Raw genomic sequence first — 20,605 nt, forward strand, 5'->3', positions numbered from 1 at the left:
ACTGAAATAAAAATGCAGGAATCCCATCATGTGGCATACTGTCTACTGCATGACTCACTGGCAGAACTGGCTCTTATTCTCAGCTGTTAATTCCATCATGCTTGAAAAGCAGACTAGCTGGGAATACTGATAGCCCAACAACCTCTGCTGAGGGAGCAGGCAGAACTCATCCACAGCCTGCACCAATAGCTTCCCCAAATATTTGCTGACAACAGACACCTACTGTGCTACAGAAATCCCTGGGTTGGCTGTGTCCCAGGTTCTGCAGGAGGTATGATCTGGTGAGGAGATATATTCCCAAATCTGACTCCTCCTGCCCCTCCCAGTCCTTTCAGCCTGTCTTCTGTTTTGGTCCTGCTCCCACATCTACTTCAACACCTGTCATTAGTTCCCCTCTCCAGGCAGGGGGTCCTCAGCCTTTGTGCTGCAGTAGGGCTCCCTCTCTCCTTCCCTTCCTCCCTTGGCCAGGTCCAGCCCTAGTCAACATCAGCCTTCCTGCATGTTCATTTAAGTATCAGCAAAGGAGCACATCCAAGAGTATCTCCAGCACTACAGTGATCCTGCCAGCACAGAAAAACAAGGTCAAGGAGCTGCTGCTCTGCACCTGCAGCAGGAGGCTGCTCTGTGCCGGCCACACCATCATCTGTGATTTAGCCACCGGATTTGAACAAGTTTCCACTGAGCAAGTGTCTTCAGAGAATTCAGATTCTAACTCTTAAAAAGTTTCTGTTGAGTGTCTGAGATCTGAGGCTTCTTTTATTTCCTAAGGTTTCTCAGTTCAACTTATTTTTTTTCCCCATGAAAAACAACCAAAGGTACATTCCTGATATCTGCCAAATTTCAAGCCTCTTCTTCAGAGGCAGAAAGTGCTAGAGTTTCTCAACAGATCACTTTAAGAACATGTTTGAATATGAAGAAAAAAAATTGTTTCTCTCATCTCTTTCTTGTAAGCAAGTAAAAACGTTTTTTGCTGAAGCTTCCCAGATGCATTCAGCCTGAGACAGATACTCAGAACAGAAAAAAAAGAGCTAAGCAGTAGACAGATAACGTTTTCAGGGGTTTACAAGCAACAAGTCTTATAAGAAACGTTGGATAGCCTTAAAAACAGACAGAGGCATCAAGGTCATCAACTACGTGTAATTTAAACTGAGCTTCTGCTGAGTCAGGAGGGGAGAAACAGAAAATGCATGAATTCAATGGTAATTTCCCCAAATTTGTGACTGCTTTTGTACTTTCTAAGAAGACCATGGTGAAGAGATTTGCTTCCTTTGGAGGTGCCTGTGCTCTGCCACAAGCTGCCTGGGCAGAGGCTAAATGAGCTTGGCAGGTGACTCTCCCCTGGGATCTCCACTGGCTCTCCATGAGCCCACTCTGGGATCTGGAGCTGTATCTCCCCCTTTTCCCAGCACTCATAGACCTCTGGGGAAGGCTACTCATTCTACAGAGGCACCATGGGGATGCAGGTGCCAAGTATACCTGTTGCATTGCTCAGGGCTCAGTTGGGAGCCAGGCACAGAGTGCTGCTGAGCTGGGTAGGGGAGCATGGGCCCCAGCTTTTCAGGTTTATTGTGCATCTGTGGATTACTTAGAGCCTGGAGTAATGGGCACCCTCAATGAAGGGTGCTATCAAAAAAAGGGAAAGCTGTGAGTCGTTATTTCAGATTGGGTCAGGAAGGTCTCATCACTTCACAATGACACTACGGCATGAACTAACCGAGCCGAGCCTCATCCCCTCTCCCAGTCTGTCACTCTGCTGAGCATTTCCACCTCTACATCACACACACACAGAGGCTCTCCCTGCATAGGGCCATCCCACCAGTACACACCATGGCACCATACCTCTATCAGGCCACTCTTGCTCAGGAAGCATCTGTGCAGTATGTGTGATCCTCTGCCACTCCATTTTCAAAGCACAGGCACAACCTATTCCCCATTTGTTTATGCAGACATGAGTAGGTAGCAGGGAACAGGTCTGCAGGCAGATAGGTCCCTTCCCTTCCCGCTTCCCACTCTTTCCCAAGAATGCCCCCAGCATGCTTGCATCTGCAGCAGAGCCACAGCAGCTGACAAAACACCTGTCTCCCTGTTCCAGGGATGATTTTGCCTGTGACTGACAAGCAGGCACTGGTGTTTCACAGTGCTGCTCTTCAAACCACTCTTTCATAGACACACCATGATTCCTGGTCCTTGTGAATGGGAACCCACTTATTAATTTTTGCTCACAGCAACAGAAAGGAGTACAGGGGTTGTGCAGGGGGAAGAGAGAAGTATGCTTTAATTTCTCTGCTTTTGACTTTGTCTGAGAAATACAGAAAAGCTGCCCCTACCCAAAGATGATGGTGTGGCCACTGTCGTGGCAGCAAGGGAGTGAACAAGAGGGCCTGTGAGCCCAGTAGTGCAGTGGCATCTCTACGTGTAGGGAACCCATGCACAAGTTTTCGTATGAATAATTAAAACCCAAGCCTCCTCACTCTTCTCCACTTTCCAATCCCTCCTCCTGTTTTCTCTATAATTCCATTTTCCTCTCTCTCGCTTCTTCCCACTGCCATTTTACAGATATTATTGTTCCTTTGGCAAAGAGCATCCCTATGCTGAGATGATGAGTTTATAAGGCAGAGGGCTGCAGCAAACGCCTCGTGAAGCCCAGCCAGCAGCCCGCAGCCCCCTTCCTCCCCTCCTCAAAGTTCACACGGTTTAGTATGCAAGCTTCCTGCTGCCTGCCCAGCCAGCTCACTATTCACAGGCAAACTGCGCTCCTCCGCTTGGCTCCCAAAGAAGAATAAGTATAAAAAGCCCTGAAAGTCTTGCTGCTGAGCCAGCAGGAAACTCAAACTGCTGTGAGCATGGGAACCAAGAGAACCGCTGTGGCCAGCACAACAGGTATTGTTTGGGAGGAAATCCCGGCAGCAGACATGACTGCCTACACACACACACACATATATATATATATATATGCTTAGTGAGGATTTGGCAAAAGGGAAGGCTGGGGAAGTGTGCGAGGAGAGAAGAATAGATTAGCAGCTATATCCAAAAAAGAGTAAGAGAGCTGCTCAGACAAGAAAAACAGCTATTTCACTAGCCAATGAACTGACCCATTTGCCACACATACAAACCATGTGGGACCTCAAGTGATGTCGCTGACCAAGGTCTCTTGACAGGTCTTTCTATGTCCTTGTTTTAATTTGTATCAGGAGTGAGTTCGTGAGGCACATGCCCTGTTTGTCCCACTTGCCACATTTTGCTTTATGTCAGGGAGCAATTTTCAAACTGAATTCCCTTTGAGTGAAAGGAAACCAGGAGATGGACCCCAGGAGCATAACTCCTGCACTCCAACCTCTAATGAGCGTCTGGTCCCTGGGAATCAGAACTGAGGCAAACCAGTGAACTGGTGTAAATCCCCTGACATACCAAGTCCTTGGCACAAAACAGCCACCTCTGTGGATCTGCTTCCTGCTGCACCACACCAGCTGCTGACATAGGCACAGTTTATCTGCAAATATGGTAAATCTGAGTGCAAAAAAGAGAAGGAAGAAGGAAAAGCTTGAATTACATAACTTCTTTTCTCACCAAAAAGTGATTAAAAGCTGTGGTAAAACAGCTCACAAATGTCACATTCACAAGGAGTCATAACAAGAAGTTTGACAAGACAAGACTTGGTAATCTAGAAGTATTTTAATTATATATCTTACAGTCTTTCCTGTTAGAGATGCTCTAAAGAAATAAACCTGAGAGCAACAGGTCATCCCACCCAACTCAGCACCTCTGGCAACCATTCCAAAGAGCAGCATCTGTGAAAATCCCAGATTACAGAATGTGTGGCCCCAAGTCTCATCACCATAAGGAGACGGCTAGAAGAGCAACACACATGCCTTGGAAAGAGAGAAACCATGCAAAACGAAAGGGCCCAGCTTTAAGTCAACATGAAGACATGCAAGTGACAGACCATCCTTATGGGATGGATTTTTGTAACCCAAATACTCCAAACTGAACAGCATTATGAACCTTACTGGTCAAATGCCCAACAGTTACACATAGCCACGTTTCTGAAGTGCTTTAAAGCTTTCTGCATTAGGATTTTACTCACCACACAGAAAGGGGTTGGCTGTGAAAGTTAGATCTGGACTGAGCTTCAGTGTCCTCGTATGGCTCTTTTTGGGGGAGAAGAGGGAAGTTGAGCTGGGCTTGTGTTCTGGCCCCGCTCCAGTTGTAGAAGCATAGTGGAGCAGCATCTGTGCAACTGGGTTCATTCCTTTAATTTGATTAGACAGTTTTGGGATAGGAAATGTCAATGCACAGGCTTGTTTTGGATAAACACCAAAAAGCAGTTTGGGAACCTGGCTGAAACAAGCTGATTCTCCAGAGTCTGTAACATCAGTGGAAAATTTGGGTAAGAGCTTACCTCTGCTATTAGCAGCTTTCCCATAATAGGTTTTTCCTGTGCTATATGGGAGCTCCAGGATACTCAGGACTTCTGCAGTGCTCCTACCTCTAAAGATCCAATGCGGAGTCAGTAACCTCATGAGAGAAGGAGAATCCGAACTCTTACCTACTGGGCTCCCAAAAGAAAAAATAAATGTATCTTAACACTGTGCTAACTGCCTTAGTGACCCTGGCATGGGCGCTGAGCAGTGATGAAGGCTGGTCAGCTATCAAGAGCCAAGCAGTAGGAAAGACAGCTGGTTTGTGCACAGATAACCTGCGATGTTCAGAACAGCCACATAGAGTCAAGAATGGAAAATGTGAACAGTCCTTTGTGGCAGATGGGACAGAGTCACATGCAGAAGATTTTAGTCAGCAGTGCAAAGCTCAGAGCTTTCCACCAGCATTTCTCCCTGCTATAGCCTCCTGGAAGAAAACAAAGCAGAGCCCCAGGGATCAGCAGCCCCTTGGACCCCTGGAGCTCCTTGGTTTCCAGCCTGTAGGGTGGTGACATGAAGCAGAAGCACTCACTCCTCTCCTCATCTGTCCCCACTCAAAGGGCACTTTGAGGAAAGAGAATCAGACTGTAGCACAGCACTCCTGCACAGCAGATGGGCTACACTGTGGAACACTTCTGCCCCAGGTAGCGTTGCATGCACACTGCACCCACAGGCACAGCTGTGTGGCTTCCCCTTATCTTTGAACAGTGTAAGTGCAATGCTGGTCACAGGGAGCAAATGAGTAGCCCAGAGCATCCCAGGTCTCTGCAGGATGAGCAGAGAACAGTCCATGCCACTGCAAGAGCAATGGTCATTGTGTCATCCATGTCCTCCCACACGAAGCATAGGAACTGAGGGAGCAGGACCTGTGACAGGTCTGAAAAGATAACTCACCTCCCCAGGGCTCAGGAACAGAGGAAAAAGGGTAAATCCTCCCAGCAGCAGGCTCTCACACACAGCCTTGGCACCGCGCCTCCCTGTTGACCAGGAAAATTGGCTGCCATTACGTAGAGCCCCATTCAGTCTCACAGGCCCATTCAGTGTATTGCCTGGTGGGTGGACTGCCAGGGAGCAGGACACCCATTAACAGACTCCGTAAGCACTGCACACATGGTCCCTTGCATTCACTACCCAGGGTGGGACATCCGTCAGCGGCTTCAGGGAGAAAGGACCTGCGTGTTCACTGGTGTTTGTTATGGGAGTCCAAAGAGAACAAAACTGTAAAGCAAAACAATACTTCTAAGTTGAGGGGAACGTTTCTTCCTCCATTAATTATTTCCCATGCTATTCCTGGCAGTGACCTTCACTGGGAAGGAAAAAAACCTAGATTTGTTTTTATATCTTTTATTTGACTTCCTATACTAAAGCCCCTGGTTAGAATGACTCACACTTATATCAGCCATCACATTACGCTATATGAGTGCTGCTACCTGTCTTGTGTTCTTCACCATTAAGGTTTGTTAGCATTAAACCAGGCAATTCGCAGCTCTATTTAAAGATACCTGCCTCAGTGGCAAGTGTCCATAATACCCTTGTTTCATCTTTGGAAGTAACACCGTGAAGATTGCATTTGAGATTGCTGGCAATCTGTCCCAGATTGAAGGGAAATTTTTCTGGTTCTGTGCAGAGAAGTGTTTGCCTGTTGCAGACCAGGCATCTCTTCTCCAACCATTTACAGTGAAATTGCTTATGTGCATCACTGTCCTGTTACGTACCCACTTGCCCCTTTAGAGATTCCTGGTGTTATTTCCGCTCCCTGCATGCAACAGAGCTGCACGGTCACACTACAGCCCCGGGGAGGCAGCAAATATTACCTTTCTGGGTGCAGGGATTACCCTCATGGTTCCTTATCTGTCATTGGCCCAGCTTCCCCTGCTTGACAATTTAAAGGGTTGAGAAGAAACTCCACTAGGAGTGTCACGCCTCTCCCACAGACCTTCCCATGGAAGGGAGCAGGTTAGTCCTTGGTGTCTCATTTCATTCACTCTTGCTTTCTTCCTCTGCTTTACAAACACAGTGCTCACAAATCATCATCTTTTGCATGAAAGGGGCACTTGCAAGCAGGTTACCTTCCAGATTTTATTTTTTTTAAAAAATGGGCATTCAGATTGCAGCAATGGCCTGTCTCCTGCCAGAACTGACACCGTACTGTGCCAGGAGCTGTGTGAGTGTCCAGGAACAGTCCTAGTAGCCCTCAGCTGCTTCCAGCTGAGAAGTGAAGCAGTCTAAAAGAAAAATGTCATGTTAGATGTTTTAACACAGTGACATACCTGAAAAAGAGTTTGATCTTCATCCTGCAGAATCCCAAGGAATCCTAGTCAAAATGTAGCCATCCCGCAGAGACATCCCACATTTTTGTCTCCCTCACAAATGCTGTTGTTATGTGTCCACCACTGCTTAGAGACCCTGACCTGCAGTATGAGGGCAGAACAAACGCTGGCTGCTGTCCATTCAGGGGCCCTTTTCCATCTATGAGCCATGGCTCATGGCATGCCAGCTGGGCCAGTGCAGAATGTACCAACCTCTTTTTTCAACAAAACAGCACCATGAACCTTGGTGTGAAATCAGCTAATTTAAGGCAAATTGCAACAAGTGTGACAAACAGCAGGAGGTAAGGAAAACTTAAGGGTACTTCATAAAAGTGTGTTTATTTCACTGACATCCCCAGAAGAGGTCATAGTTTGGAACAGGCAGAATGTTTTACTAAGCTGTTCTTTCTAGTGCAGGTTGACTTGATTTTACATGACATGAGATCTAACCACTGGGCTTGAGGTTGTATCACAGGATTTTAGTTTAAAAAAAAAGGCCCAAGAGAGAAACTCTAAATATATATATTCGGGTCCATGAACAAACAAACAAGCAAACATGACACATGAAAATAGGTAAGACTTTTCTTTAATTTTACTGATGATTTCATTACACCATCAGAAATAGACATGGAATATTTTCAGTGGCTGAAAAGTCTCATCCTGAAATAATAGGTATGCATTAACATCCATTGCAAAACCATCTTTTCATGTTGGTAAGCTTTGTTGATAGAGGAGAGGAAGCACACAGGCTCTCCCAGGCAAGCTCTTATTCACAGGTACAAATCTCTTTTCAGTGATGAATGAATCCTTTCAGAAATGCTAATATCAGGATTTACACAAGGTGGCCAATGTAAACTGTAACTGCTGGTTCATGATTCTTTTTGGATCCTTTGCCAACTTACAGATCTTCAGAGTTAGTGTTGAAACAGGCAGCATTTTGTTGGGAAAGAGCAAAAATGCATTTCTGAACCAAAATCTACTGATGGGAATAGATGACACAACAATCTCAAGAAAGGGCTTCCTTGTGAACCCAACCAGTGTGAGAGAGGAGGAGAGACAGTAAGAAGATGGGGATTTTGATGCTTGGATCATATCTCACTTCTTGCATTCCCCCAGGAGATTTAGTACTACTTCTGAAGGCAGCAGCCAAAAATATGCTTTGATGTATCTTTCATCTAAACCTATCTATATTGATAGACTGTGTTTGTGCGGTTGAAGCGCTGAACCAGAGATAGGACTTTTGTTCCCACTTCTACCACAGACTCTTGGTATGTCCTCAGAAAAGCAATGAGAGTTTGTGTGTCTGACCCGGGCCTCTCTCAGCCAAGCAGAGAAGAGACCACTTTCCCACACAGCAGCATCCATGAGATGGACAGGTCCCATCATCCTGAGTCCTCTTGAAAGCAATGAAAACAAATTGACACTGGTCAGATTCAGGCTGCCCTAAAATTAATCATATGATTCATTAGGAAACAAATTCTTCAGTTCAGAAATTACCAGTAACAATCTTTTCTTCTGGATTATTGCTCCCACAGATGAGCCAAATAAAGGACCATTTCAAAGGTCGTGATTCATTTCAGTGCAAAGCAATTGGCTTTGCTTTGATTGCAGGGGAATGTGACTTAAATTAGGCCAGCTGACTTTGTCCGGAAGAGGACTACAGCTTCTCACATGATCTGTAGCATAGCCCAGCTGTGGATGTTGATCTCTCTGGCTAAAGCCACAAGACATTCAACTCTGCCATAGCACATTTGCCCCAATAAAGAGAAAATAGACTGGATGGAAATGGAGTTGTCAGAAGAAACTGTTGAGAACAGCAATACGATTCCAGAAAAAAAGCACTTCCTCAGATCATAGGGGATGATCATCTCTCTTACTTGCACTCTTCTTCCCCAGGTAACTGAGCACTGCTGGATTAAGCTCAGGAGACAGGAGGATGGAGAAGCAAGAAGCAAACTTTTTTCATAAGGGAACATGTACAGTAAATAACAGCTGCAAAGGCTCTCTCACGTATTGAAGACATAATTCAGTGTTTTCCTCCCCAAAATCAGGATTTAATGGGAAGCAAGTTTCACCCTTTTTAAAGGAGTACTCTACAATAAGCTTGTTAAGTTTGGAAAGTACTTTGGGAGCCCTTGGGATGAAAGGCACTCTAGGAATGAAAGCAGATATTTACGATTATTGCTTGAAAGGAACAGAGAGGAACAGTAATGTAAAATATGAATGGCTGCTGGTGCTAAAAAACGTATCGTTGACTTGGTGCCAAAGAAGATAGTCCTAGCTCTCAAACCTGAATGACAAGGATTTAGGAGATAGAAGAAGTGGAAGAGACTCGTGCAAATAACAGCAAAAGCCAACTTGATTGCAGGGCAACTAGGTGTCTTGTGGGTTTTTCTTTTCTTCCTCCTAAATTGCAGGCCATATGATCTGATCTCTCCCATCCCAGCTCTGCCAGCCAAAAGAGACGCCTATTAACCACAGTAAGTACTGCTGGTTTGTACTCCTCTTGAAGGAGGAACCTACAGATCCCTTAGGACATGAGGCAAGGAGAATACCCTTCATAAGTGGTCATATGTTATCGATTGGCCTAAGTAGATTCATATCTTATCTCACTCAAAGGACTAAGAGCAGAACCACTTTAGGCTAATGTAAATTAAACTTCTCTATTTTAGAAAGCTATAAGAGAAGAAAATCAGGCTAACACGTTCTGCTTCTGCAAACATCTAGCTGCATGCTCTCTGCTTGCATATATGTCTTTTATTGATTTTACACTGGGCATCTGGTCCTCTAATGTGGCACTGTACAGCTCCTAGAGAGGACGTTTCTCTATCTGGACCTGGTATTGAGACACCTTTACCTTAGTCTCCCACTCTTCCACTTTTCCCTGAGAAGATCTAAAAGAAAAATCCTTTGAGAGAAAGAATTCGGCTTCTTCACTTCTTCAAAAAACAAGCTTGAAAGTGACTCTAGTGCATAAGAAATCTTCACTGCAAAAACCCACAGGATCCTGAGAAGTGATTTTTTTTTCATATAGCAGAGAATAACACAGCATGCACCAGAGGCTGAATGTTAATATCATACACATTTAAATGAGATATAAGGTACAATTATTTTTTTAACGAGCTACTGCAGTGAATTAACAAGAAAGGCTGTGTTCTCTAATTCACAGGCTCCAAATGAAGATGGGATACCTTTCACAGGCATGCTTCAAGCAGATGTGGGTTAGTGAGCTAGAAGAACTGGAATGGCTCTAGGGATAGAGATTTTGCCAATGAACACCCCACCCAGGCTAGCAGCCTTCTGTGTCACTTGGGCAAGCCTTGCAATCTCTCTGCAGGCCAGTCTCCCACATTTCCAATGTGGCTAAACCCCACAGCAGCCAGGAGAGCGCTGTGTCTGTTCTCTTTGGGTCGCTGAAGGCCAAGCAGAGCCCTGGCCTCGCCTCCGACTCTGGAGAAGTACCATTTCACCAAATCCACACTAACAGGACTGCTAATGGCCCTTCACTGAGGTGCAGCTGCTGCACTGGCACATTGTTAAGGGACAGAAGGTGCCCTGGCAGCTTGTGCCTCCAGGGCTGTGGTGTGGAGCATGCTTCTGCAAGATCCTCTCCATCAGCACTGCCTCTTCGTCCTGGCACAGTCTAATGCTGATGGATCTGTATTAGAAATAACAGAAAGTCCTCGGCCTTTTTTTAATCCCTTTCTTTCTTATTTCCTTCCCTTCAGCTATTTAGGCCAACTCTGGCTAATCACGCTCTCTAACTTATAGTCAGTCACTGCCATGGCAACCATTTCAACATGCAGTTCATAGACTACCTCTGAGATGCACAGCCCTTTTCAGAAACACATAGACCTTGATGCTTCAGGAGAGGCATTAAGAGAGGAGAACTATCATCTGCTACACTGACACATTTTTCTACAGTCTTACCTCTGGCAGCATGAATCTCTTCTTTTAGCTCTGAATAGCTCATCACTTGTTCTGTCTCCCTTTTCTCCCCCCCAAAATAGGTTCTTTAGAAACTGACACAGATTTATGGAGATGAAAAAGAAAAGGTGTAGGAAGGGAAATGCATTTGCAAATTCCACTCTCTGGCATCTAAATTCGCCCTTGTAAGAATGCTGCAAAGCCTGTCCTGTTACTGCTTCAAAGGAAATCCTGTTTTGTTCTGTTGTGTCATAGTGGAAAAGGAGAAAGCTTTGGGGCTTGCTTTCTGGTTTTCTCGAACCCTGGAGGGAGACAGTGGCTCGGGGATAGGGTAGGTGCTGCTGCTTCTTCCTCATTTGCAAAATGGCTCCTGCTCAGAGGTGCAACCACCCTGCAATGTGCAAAACCAGGTCTGCGTTTGTCCAAGTGAAGAGAGCAAGATTTGAACAGCACTGAAAAGAGATCTATGTGGAACATGTAAATGCATTTTTCCAACAGTCACCTCTGAGGATCTTGCTCAAGATCTACTGTAATTAGGTCTGCTTTTGACTAGTCATGATGCCTGACATGCAGGCAGCATAGGAAGGTGCTGCAGTGAGGTGCTACACAGGTGTCTGCCATGCTGCTTATGAACGGATCATTTATTCTGCTCACACCTAACACAATCTTCTCCCAGGTGCAGTCAGAGAGGAGGCTCTGATTGCCAGCACTACAGTATGAAAAAATCCTTTTTAGTTTCTTTATGTAATTGTAGCTGCTCTGTGAAAGAACCCGATTCCACATCTTGAATGTTTTATGTATTTATGCATGAAGATTTCAAATGTCTATATATCACACATTGTGTTGCGATCTTTATCAGGTGTAATTATACTATCCATTCCTTTTTTCCTATCTTTTTCTACGTTTTTATCACTATCTATTGTTAGCTGGCCATTAGCCACAAACAAGGCCTGCCCTTACAACTACCACATACTTGACATCAATAAGAAAAATGCTTCTGCAGCTGACCAAGGGAGAAGAGAAATCCAGATGCACTCACAAGCAAACAAATATTGGCACACCTAAAATAAACTGGGTGGGACATTTGATTTCAGGTTAAATTATTTCAGTTTAAATTATTTCAGTTTAAACTCAGCCCTTCTAGCCATAGGAGAACATCCGCAAACACAGTTCAAACTGAAATGTTTCCTAGGAACAAAATCTGAGGGATAAGAGCCAGGAATCCCTAAGGCAGGCAGATAAATCTGAGCCAGCAGATAAATAATATATGGCAGTCACCTCTGCCCTGTTATTTTAATGCACACACACAGACACACTCACTGTTTCATAAGACCTGCATATGCACTTCTCAGCAAGCATCCTGTCCTATCTTCCACTCAAATCAAGCCTCAGAGACTGCTGAAGTAAGGAAACATGTTGTGTGCTCAGAAAGAAACATCATATATAGTCTGTCAAATATCTGGGACTCCTTGACTATGTATAGACTGCTTGTGAGGACCCAGATCCTCAGCTGTCCTTTCTAATCTGCAACCTAAAGTCAAGACAAAGGCTGGAAGGAGAAGAATATAGAACACAAGTTACTGCTTTTAGCCCACGTACTTTAATGCTAATGCATTTCTGTAACTGCATAATAAGCATGGACAAAATTACAATATGTCTGTGAATGGGGAATACCATCTTCATGGCATGTATATACCACAGACCCAACTCTTCAGTGAATCAAATTTCTATAAACCACTGCAGTGAATTTAGACTTTAACTACACCCTACTTGCCCAATGTATCCAAATCTGGCAGTCTCCCTTACTCTGTAGGTACAGATGCACTCTTATCCCCATGTGAGAGAGGGCTTTAAGGGTCAAAGGCTAGAAATGAAGCTGGAAGAGTCTTCTCTTCCTTATGTCATACATTAGGTAACTTGTCTGACACCAGCCAGACTGGCAGCATCTAGAGCAGAAAATCAAGCCAGTGAATCAGGGCACGAGTAGGGGAGCTTAACCATCCATCTTTCCAGATCTTAGTGCAGTCATAGGTACAGTTTTGGCCCAAGCCAACCACACTCTCCCAAACTGTTCCCAAGCACAGCCCAGGAGTTAGCATGGACCAGGACTGTTTGCAATAGGTAGTCTGTATGTGGCCACGTGGTTTTGGAGGGCAAGAGGGTTTATCTGTCCCACCATGGCCAATGTTACTACTTAGTCACAAAGCAAAGCACAGCCTGGTTTATTAGCACAGATATGGTCCATGCCAAGCAAGCTTGTGCCTCAGGCTTTTTCCAGTGACCCAATGTACCTGCCTTTGCTGATCAGGACACAACTCCGAGCCTCTCACGCAGGCTCCACTTTGTTCCAGTATAAAGTCAAACTAACTTTGGTGACAGGTGGCTTAAACCATCACATCTGACACTGAAGAGGCTGAGCAGAGAAGTGTTGATGCAGCCAGCACCACCTCTTAGCTAGGAGCTGGACCTGCCCCAGGAGCATCTTACTCTGCTTTGCTCCACCAGCCCAAAGCCCACTAGGTGAGCACCTGGGCATACCTGACTTGTAGCAAGGGGGAAAGATAGTGCCACAGTTGCCTGTTTCTCCACTGGAAGGTCTTCCTTCACTTTGACTGCAGCAAGCAGAAGAGGTGCCTCACTGGGCTGGCTTCACAGTGGCAGCAGCAGTCCAGCCCCTGGCATGTGGCCTCTGCAGGACCCTCCTGCCCCAGCCCCAGCATGATGAGCCTTCCCTCGCTGCTCCAGCCAAAGAAGGCCTCAGGCTTGACCAAGGATGTACCACAGGCCAGCTGAGGACTTCAACTGCCCAAACAGGCAGTGCATGATCATAGACTGGGCTCAAATCTGGGCTAAGCATATGCTACAGACATACCCTTAGCAAGTCTGGCACAACCGTGAAATGAAGCTGGGTGTCCTGAGTTCATCAGTCCTCCCTTCCTTAGCCTTGCATTCCTGTGAATATAAACTAAACCTTTCAAGGGCAGAAGAGCAGAAGAAGACAAATATTTTGTTTTTATTTGATAAAAATTAAGTCGTGGGTGCTTGCACGGCTGATCTCTTGCATTTTACCTCCTGCATTCTCCAGCAGAGAAACCTGACCTCTCAGGAGGCTGCATTAGCAAGAGGCCCTCATTCCTCCTCCACTGCCTGGGCAGCACAGCATCTTCTCTCTATGGTAGTGAGCTGAGGAAAGCTGTCAGTTTTCAGACAGTACAGACACCTGTACTGTGCACTCTTCACATCTCCTTTGGAATCCAAGTTATCTTGCTTTCCAACCCCATGTGAAAGAGGTTAGGAAGAAAGTTAAAAGATGTTTCTCATATCTATTTAAGAAACATTCAGATCCTGTTATGTTCCAAGGGAGGGCACTGGCACAGGAAAGAGATCAGGACTGCTCCAATGGAGTAATTCTTATGTTCCCAAGTAGGTCAGGAGAGATTGCAGAGTGAAGCAAACATTGCAAAAACCTTTTGCAATGCAAAGCTCTACAAACAGTTGCAAATTATTTGAGTTAAAGCAGAGAAATTGCTTGAATGGGTTTTGAACCCTTTTTCTTCTTCCTAATAATGAGCATTTTCTTTTTTGCATGGGCCTGGAATGAGAAGTCTCATAGTTTGGGGATATGTTCACACTGGGAACATTCACGTGACCTTTCAGATCACATTCCTCCTATTTATAAGAGTATTAGTCATCCACTTAGAGAGCAGAACTAATACCAGGTTGACTGGTATTAGTATGACTAAATGCACGCTATGAATAACCAGCGGACGGTACTTAAAACCACAGTTATATCCAAGAGCACACAGAGAAGCCATAGCCAGCTAATGCTTAGACAAACACAAATAATACTACTGTATGTAAAATACATTTCAAAGACAATTTGAAGACAGTTCATCCACAGGAAGAAAGGACGAATAATTGGATATGTTATTTTCCAGAGATAGTTCACTTAGTTATTTAGACATATAGGATCGCTGGCAAGAAGGCATGACAGCTGAAGACTTAAATTTGAAAAATGTCCAGGCACTAAGAGGATGGATCACAACTCCGCAGAAGCTTGGCCATTACACTACACAGAAGACGTCAGGACTGTTGTACTTCAAGTTTGCAACTTTGTCACCGGCAAAACACGAGGTCTAGGAGCCCTGAGTAATGCCTTACTTGTTAAATAACATGTTGCTCAACCTAGCTGCAGGGAAAGCACCATACAAACCATGTGCCCCAACACGTTTGTGAGTCCCAGCCAGCATGAGTCAACTTTCCATGCCTCAGATGTTACCAGTACTTCCAATAAGCTGCCACAAGCAATATCAGTTCCTGGGTCAGGAAAAATGGTCCTTCCCAGGTGTTGAGGACTTCCCTGCTCAGTGCTTTGGGAAGCATTTATAAGGACAAGATAGATGTAGGCAGCGCACTCAGACCATTTTAACCATTTTGGTGAAACCATATGACTAGTGTACGCACCTGGCAGGAAGGAATCTGGAGGAGAGGAAGAGCAAAGGACAAAAAGGTGGGTGTAAGAGGAAAAACGGAAGTATAGACAGCAGCATGAGAAATGAAAAGAGATGACAAGCTATGTGCCCCTATATAAAAGAAACACAGAAGCAGTCTGGGCTGTGTGAGCTCCACATATCTGACAGCAGGGAAAATGGAAATGGGAACAGCTCTACAAAGAATTTACAAGTTTTGAATAATGATGTGCAAATTACGGGCTGGAGCACAGAGAATTAAAGAACTTTGAGTTCCCACCTGTTCCTCAGTTTAGCATAAATGATGTGCTTCCACAGGATGGCGATGGGGGCACACTGGGATGCCTGGCTGCTGTACACTTTGGCCAAACCCTCTTAGGGTGAACATTATCAGCAGGAGGTGTCCAGCTGTAGTCACATGGCAGTGTTAGGAGCTACCCCTACCATCAAACTTCCTCAATGTCAGCCTGACCAGAGGCAGTGGCTGAAAGATTCAGTGAGAAGGTGGCAGCTAAAGGTGCAAACATCACTTCCTCATTGAAGCCTTGATGAATGGCCCTGCCTGTGCAACACAGAGGATGTTTTGAATGGCAGAGCACAGGCAGTGAATCATTGTATAATCACTGCTGGTGTGTCCCAGCCTCAGTGCATCATCAAGCCTTTCTTTGGGTCAAGTAATCATTTGAGTCTGACTCATAGCCGCACAGGTTTCTCCTAGTGCAGGCTGGTGTGGTCAATGAGCAGAGCTAATTGAATGTGCTCTCACTGTTTCACCCATATTCTGGGAGGGCTGGCAAAGCTGCTGCTTGCAGCTTTGCTTTGCAGACCCTGACAGCACAGAGGGTTCCTATAGACCACATAGTCTGTTGGGCCCTACACAAAAGTCAGGCAGCAAATTGTTAACCACGTAAGTTATCACCGTTTCCTTAAAAACTTCGCATGGGTCAAAGGGTTAGCACTTTCCCGGGCTAGAACAATGTCAGTAGCAAGCCAGGGCCTCTAAAATAAGGAATAATTGAGGCTGGAAGGGACCTCAGGAGGTCATCTGGTTTGAGATACCTTAAAAGCCAGGTTTGAACATCCCCCTCCTTGTCCTCAGAGTCTGAGCCGCCAATGCAGAGGAAATGGAAACCCCATGCAAGCCAAGGAGCACTTGAGCTGGTGGAGCCCTGCTGAGATCACACAGCTAAGAAGACAGCATGATGGGAAAATCCAACAACATCAGGTAGTAGCAGAGGGCCACAGAAAAGACAGAGTAAACTGAGGGAAAGACCAGCAAAACCAGTGTGGGACAGAGAGAGAAGATGTTTGCTTCCTTTGCTGCTAAGATGGAGGCAGGAAGGGTAGTGTGGGTGCATTTCTCCTTTCTCCCAGCTTGCTGTACGTGGAAAGGAGCCACCTCTGGACACCAAGCAGGCAAAGTAAGAGTCAAGGTTGCTGCAGCTGGAAGAAGGAGCAGAGTCTTGGCTCCACCCTGCCTGCACAGTCCTTCCTTCTCAGGTCTTGAAAGGAGGGGAGAGAAAGGGTAACCCTCATTTCCTCTCTAAGCCAGATGGGGGAAGGACTCACCAGGTCTCGCCTCCACCCTGTCACTAATATCAAATAATAATAGTATTTAGTATTTCCATAATTACCTTTGCACTCTGATATCACAGACACAGCTGAATTGGAAGTAATTAAGATCATTATAATGAGCTTCAGTGGATCCTTTCAGTCAGAGGCATCATTTAGCCAGTCCTCATTTTTGTGGTTACATCTGAATAAGCTCTTTGCACTGAGGTGAGGTTCGCCAATGAGACACTTCGGCATAAAGGCAGTCTCCTACTTGCAAAGGCAGAATAAGTGTCATTATGCATCATGTTTCACCAGACTTCAAAATGCCAAGGGAGGTAAGTCAGGTTACAGCTCACTTGTAAGAGCTGCAAAACTCTTCCCATGGACAGGCACTTGGGGAACATCTGCCATGACCCCCTGCTTACAGAAGCTGCAATTCTGGAGGCCTTCAATGATCACTACAAGCAGTCACCACAACCTCTCACTGTAGTTGTCAATTCAGCAAGAATTCTTATTCAAGGGGAGGGGGCAGAAAGCCAGAAGCTCTGAGAGCACCTTGCACCAGGAACAGGTTGCTGGACTGAGCACTGCTGGGGCCAGCGAGCTCCAGAATAGAGATCTGCTGGTCCTGGATCTACTTGTAGCCTCACTGAAGACTTCTTCCTTTGGCCTTTCACTAAGAATAAATTAAGTACCCCTTTAATTGTGGTTACTTCAGTTCCCTGTTCATAAGTGCAAATAAAAGCACTTATTCTTCCCATTTTTATTTGCCCTTTATGTTTGGGCTGTGTATCCCTTGGGAATCCACAGCCCAAACATCAAGGGCTTCTAGGTATACCTCTCTTATTAATAACAAAACCAATGTGCTGCTTTTGTCACTGAAGAAGGAGGAAATGTAGGCACACGGAACAAACACTTGTATTGCAATTTCTTATGTTTAAAAAAAGAACAAGGTAATAGAGTGTACTGCTTTGACCAAGAGCAAAGGTAAAATCACAGCAGCTGACTCAGTGTAACAGAAAGAACTTAATAGAGTTGGCAACATTTCAACCTGCTTTCTTGGGAACTTGAACTTGCTTGAATGTAGTATAAGTAGCATAACATATCCAAAGCACTGCTTGAATGAAAAAAAAAGGAGTTAGTGTTGGGCAAAAGAGTTATTTCCAGCAGCAAGAAAGTTTTTCCAGCAAAGCATGAGTATAAACTTGTGTTTATTTTTTGGTGTTCAGCTACTGTCAACATTACAAATAAACCAAACCAAGGCAGAGAATCTAAGTCTGTGCTACTGGCCCCAAATACAGCTGAAACACTCCCTAATGTGTTTGTGACCTAACCGTTCAGTCCATCCTCCAGAAACAGGTCAAAACGGAAGACTTGGACAAGACCCAAACAAGCTTCACTGCAGTTTAGAAATACAGTTAAGACACAAAGCTGTTTCTCTACTTCAAGACAAACTGCCTGTTACAAAAAACATTGAGGAGCAATGACATTTCCTGAGGTCTGGCTGTATCTGCAGTGGAAAGGAGTTTCCCATGCTGTTTCCTTAATTAGCACAAACATGCTGACAATCTTCTCCATGCTGAAATCAAGCCATAGGTCACTAAAAAGTTGATCTATCTATGCATCCAAATCCACCACATGCTGAGCCAACATGTTTCAATGCCGTAATCAGTACCCAGATTATAACATGGCTTTGTCATGCATACCTTTGCTGAAACAAACTTGGATGTCCCAATATGAAACCTATTTGTCCTGCAGTCAGCAAATAGGAAATGTGCCAATATATAAATTCAATGTTTTGCAAGTGCTAGGATTGTGTGCTGGCATTTACTGGATCATTTTGACCATCACATGAATTTATAAATACGACCGGTTGAATTAGAGAAATAACATGATCTGAAGGCCAGATTCTAAGCTTGTTTAAACTGAAATAAACAGTAATTTACTCTAGTTTCACCATGCAGAGATCAAGGTCACAGTTATCTCTATACACAGTTTAGTCCTTGTCAACAGCACGTGACATAATACAATCATGCGGCAGCCGAACAGAAAAGACAGCATGCCAATACAATAAATATTGTAGTCCCCGCCCTGGTGAGAAGTTCAGCAACCTTATGACAGGTACCATTTAAGTGTGTGAACCTGAGACTTGTTCCTCGGACAATTTTTGCTTTGTTGGTAGTGCAGCTGGCAGGACTAACTGTAAAAGCAATTTATGCCTGGGCAGCTCCTGGCCAGCTCTATAGCTAACTCTGAGTAAAAGCTGTGATAGCTAAGCTGTTCTCTCCTGGCCAAGCAGCCCATTTTCCATGACCGGTTCAGTAAGGTTGCTGCCTGCTGTGCGGACAGGACACTGCAACGTGCCGGTGTGACAGGTCTGATCCTGTCTCCCACTTTTCAGTTGTCCCTATATTAGTGCATCCCACGGTATGCTGCACCATGGGCTGCTGCTCTCAGTAGGCTTATTCCAGGAATTCGCCTCAGTCGTTACTTGTCTATGGCGTCACCGCCCGCATTTTCCCAGAATCACTTGGCACCACTGGGGCTGGACAGCATGGCAGGGAGCCCTGCCAGCATAGCTGCTGCTTGGAAAATCTGCCCTGTGGACCTAAGTTGAGCATCTCACCGGTTACCGGCTAATAACTCTTTTAGCTGGATACAAGGTCACAGTTGTGAAAGTAACAAGAATGTATCTTTGATGACATTGACATAAATTTCCTGCAGGTTCTTGTCAGATAAAAAAAAAAGAACACCAGAAAGTGATGCCCCATGAAGAACAAATTAGATCCCATTTTGTGTCCCTTCACCTGTAAGAAAGGTTTCAATGTCACTGAATTCTGCACTTGTGACTGTCACCCAGCCCAAAACAAATAAAATCAGGCTGATAGCTATGTCCATAACTTTCCTGTTGAGCTGTTTTCTTTCCTGAATTTTATTTTGCTACGTTTATTTATTTATTTCAATAACTGTCCTTCAGTACCACAAAGCAGCTTTAAGACAGAAATACACTGTCATCAGACACCTCAAGTTTTCCTTAGGCACTGTCAGTAAAAGCACACCCTCAAAATTTATCATGGATGGGGCTCCTCCTGAGCTGGTGAGGCCAGAGGGAAAACTATGCCAAGGGCCGGTCACAGGAGGTCGCAAGCACTCACAACTGGCCTTGGCTTCCATTTGAGGTACAGGCAGCCGAACACTGCCTGTAGGGGCAGCTGGACACTCCAGTGGTTACGTGGGGAAAGTAGACAGCTGTCTCTGCCTGCTTGCAGGACGAGAAACTGGCAGGAAGAAAAGGTGCTTTCTCCTGCTCAGACTGCACCCTGAACCCTTGTTGTCATTAAACATCCTTACTCTCCCAGGGAGAAGGGGAGGGATGGAGTGAAAGTAACTCTGACCTTCATGGAGGAATGGACTTACTGATACTGTGCTGGTCTGCAACCTGAAACCACTGAAACTCTGGGCCTTGAGAGAGGGAACTGCCAAAAACCCAGCCCAGCATGATTCAATAATGCAAACTAAGGCTCACACAGCTTCCTCTTCCTAACCCCATTCCTTCTCTCTGAAAGACAGTTTGCATGTTGCAACTCCATGGAAGCAGTGATCTAGACAGTGAGAAAGCCTGCTGATGTTTGGCTATGCATCAGCACAAGACAGAGGGACATAAATCAGACAAGGTGCAGGTAGTCAACTCACTTATAAAGACTTCTCCGAGGTTCCCCATTGAGCTCAAGCAGCGGCAAAAAACCCCTATCCACCCAAAGACTGACACACCTTTGCTTCCCACTGACCTCAATATAAAACTCATATTTGGAGAACAGAACCCCAGGAGCCTGGCCTCATTTACACCAGTTTTACACAGTTATCTCCTTGAGAAATATCCCATCTTTACATAGGTGTTCCCAAGATTAAACCTGGCTCAGTCTGCATC

At 45.2% G+C, this 20,605-nt stretch overlaps 1 protein-coding gene across 3 annotated transcripts in view; it reads right to left on the reverse strand.

Moving 5' to 3' along the window:
- TOMM20 (translocase of outer mitochondrial membrane 20) overlaps positions 1-20,605 on the reverse strand; it is a 50,202-nt gene that overhangs the window by 6,441 nt on the left and 23,156 nt on the right. The window contains exons 1-3 of one of the 3 annotated variants that reach the window (XM_027657251.1): positions 4,400-4,973; positions 4,085-4,249; positions 3,409-3,490 (exon numbers count right to left, since the gene is read on the reverse strand). The exons of 1 other annotated variant lie outside the window; for it this stretch is intronic. In XM_027657251.1, the coding sequence (XP_027513052.1) occupies positions 3,409-3,490; positions 4,085-4,249; positions 4,400-4,520 (368 nt within the window). In that variant the 5' untranslated portion in view covers positions 4,521-4,973. Of the gene's footprint in view, positions 1-3,408; positions 3,491-4,084; positions 4,250-4,399; positions 4,974-5,110; positions 5,215-5,312; positions 5,396-20,605 lie in introns of those variants that run through there. One more of the 3 variants, XR_003529995.1, reaches the window with a different exon arrangement.

The sequence above is a fragment of the Corapipo altera genome, unplaced genomic scaffold (assembly GCF_003945725.1).
Source record: "Corapipo altera isolate COAL_440 unplaced genomic scaffold, ASM394572v1 2c, whole genome shotgun sequence".
Lineage (NCBI taxonomy): Eukaryota > Metazoa > Chordata > Aves > Passeriformes > Pipridae > Corapipo > Corapipo altera.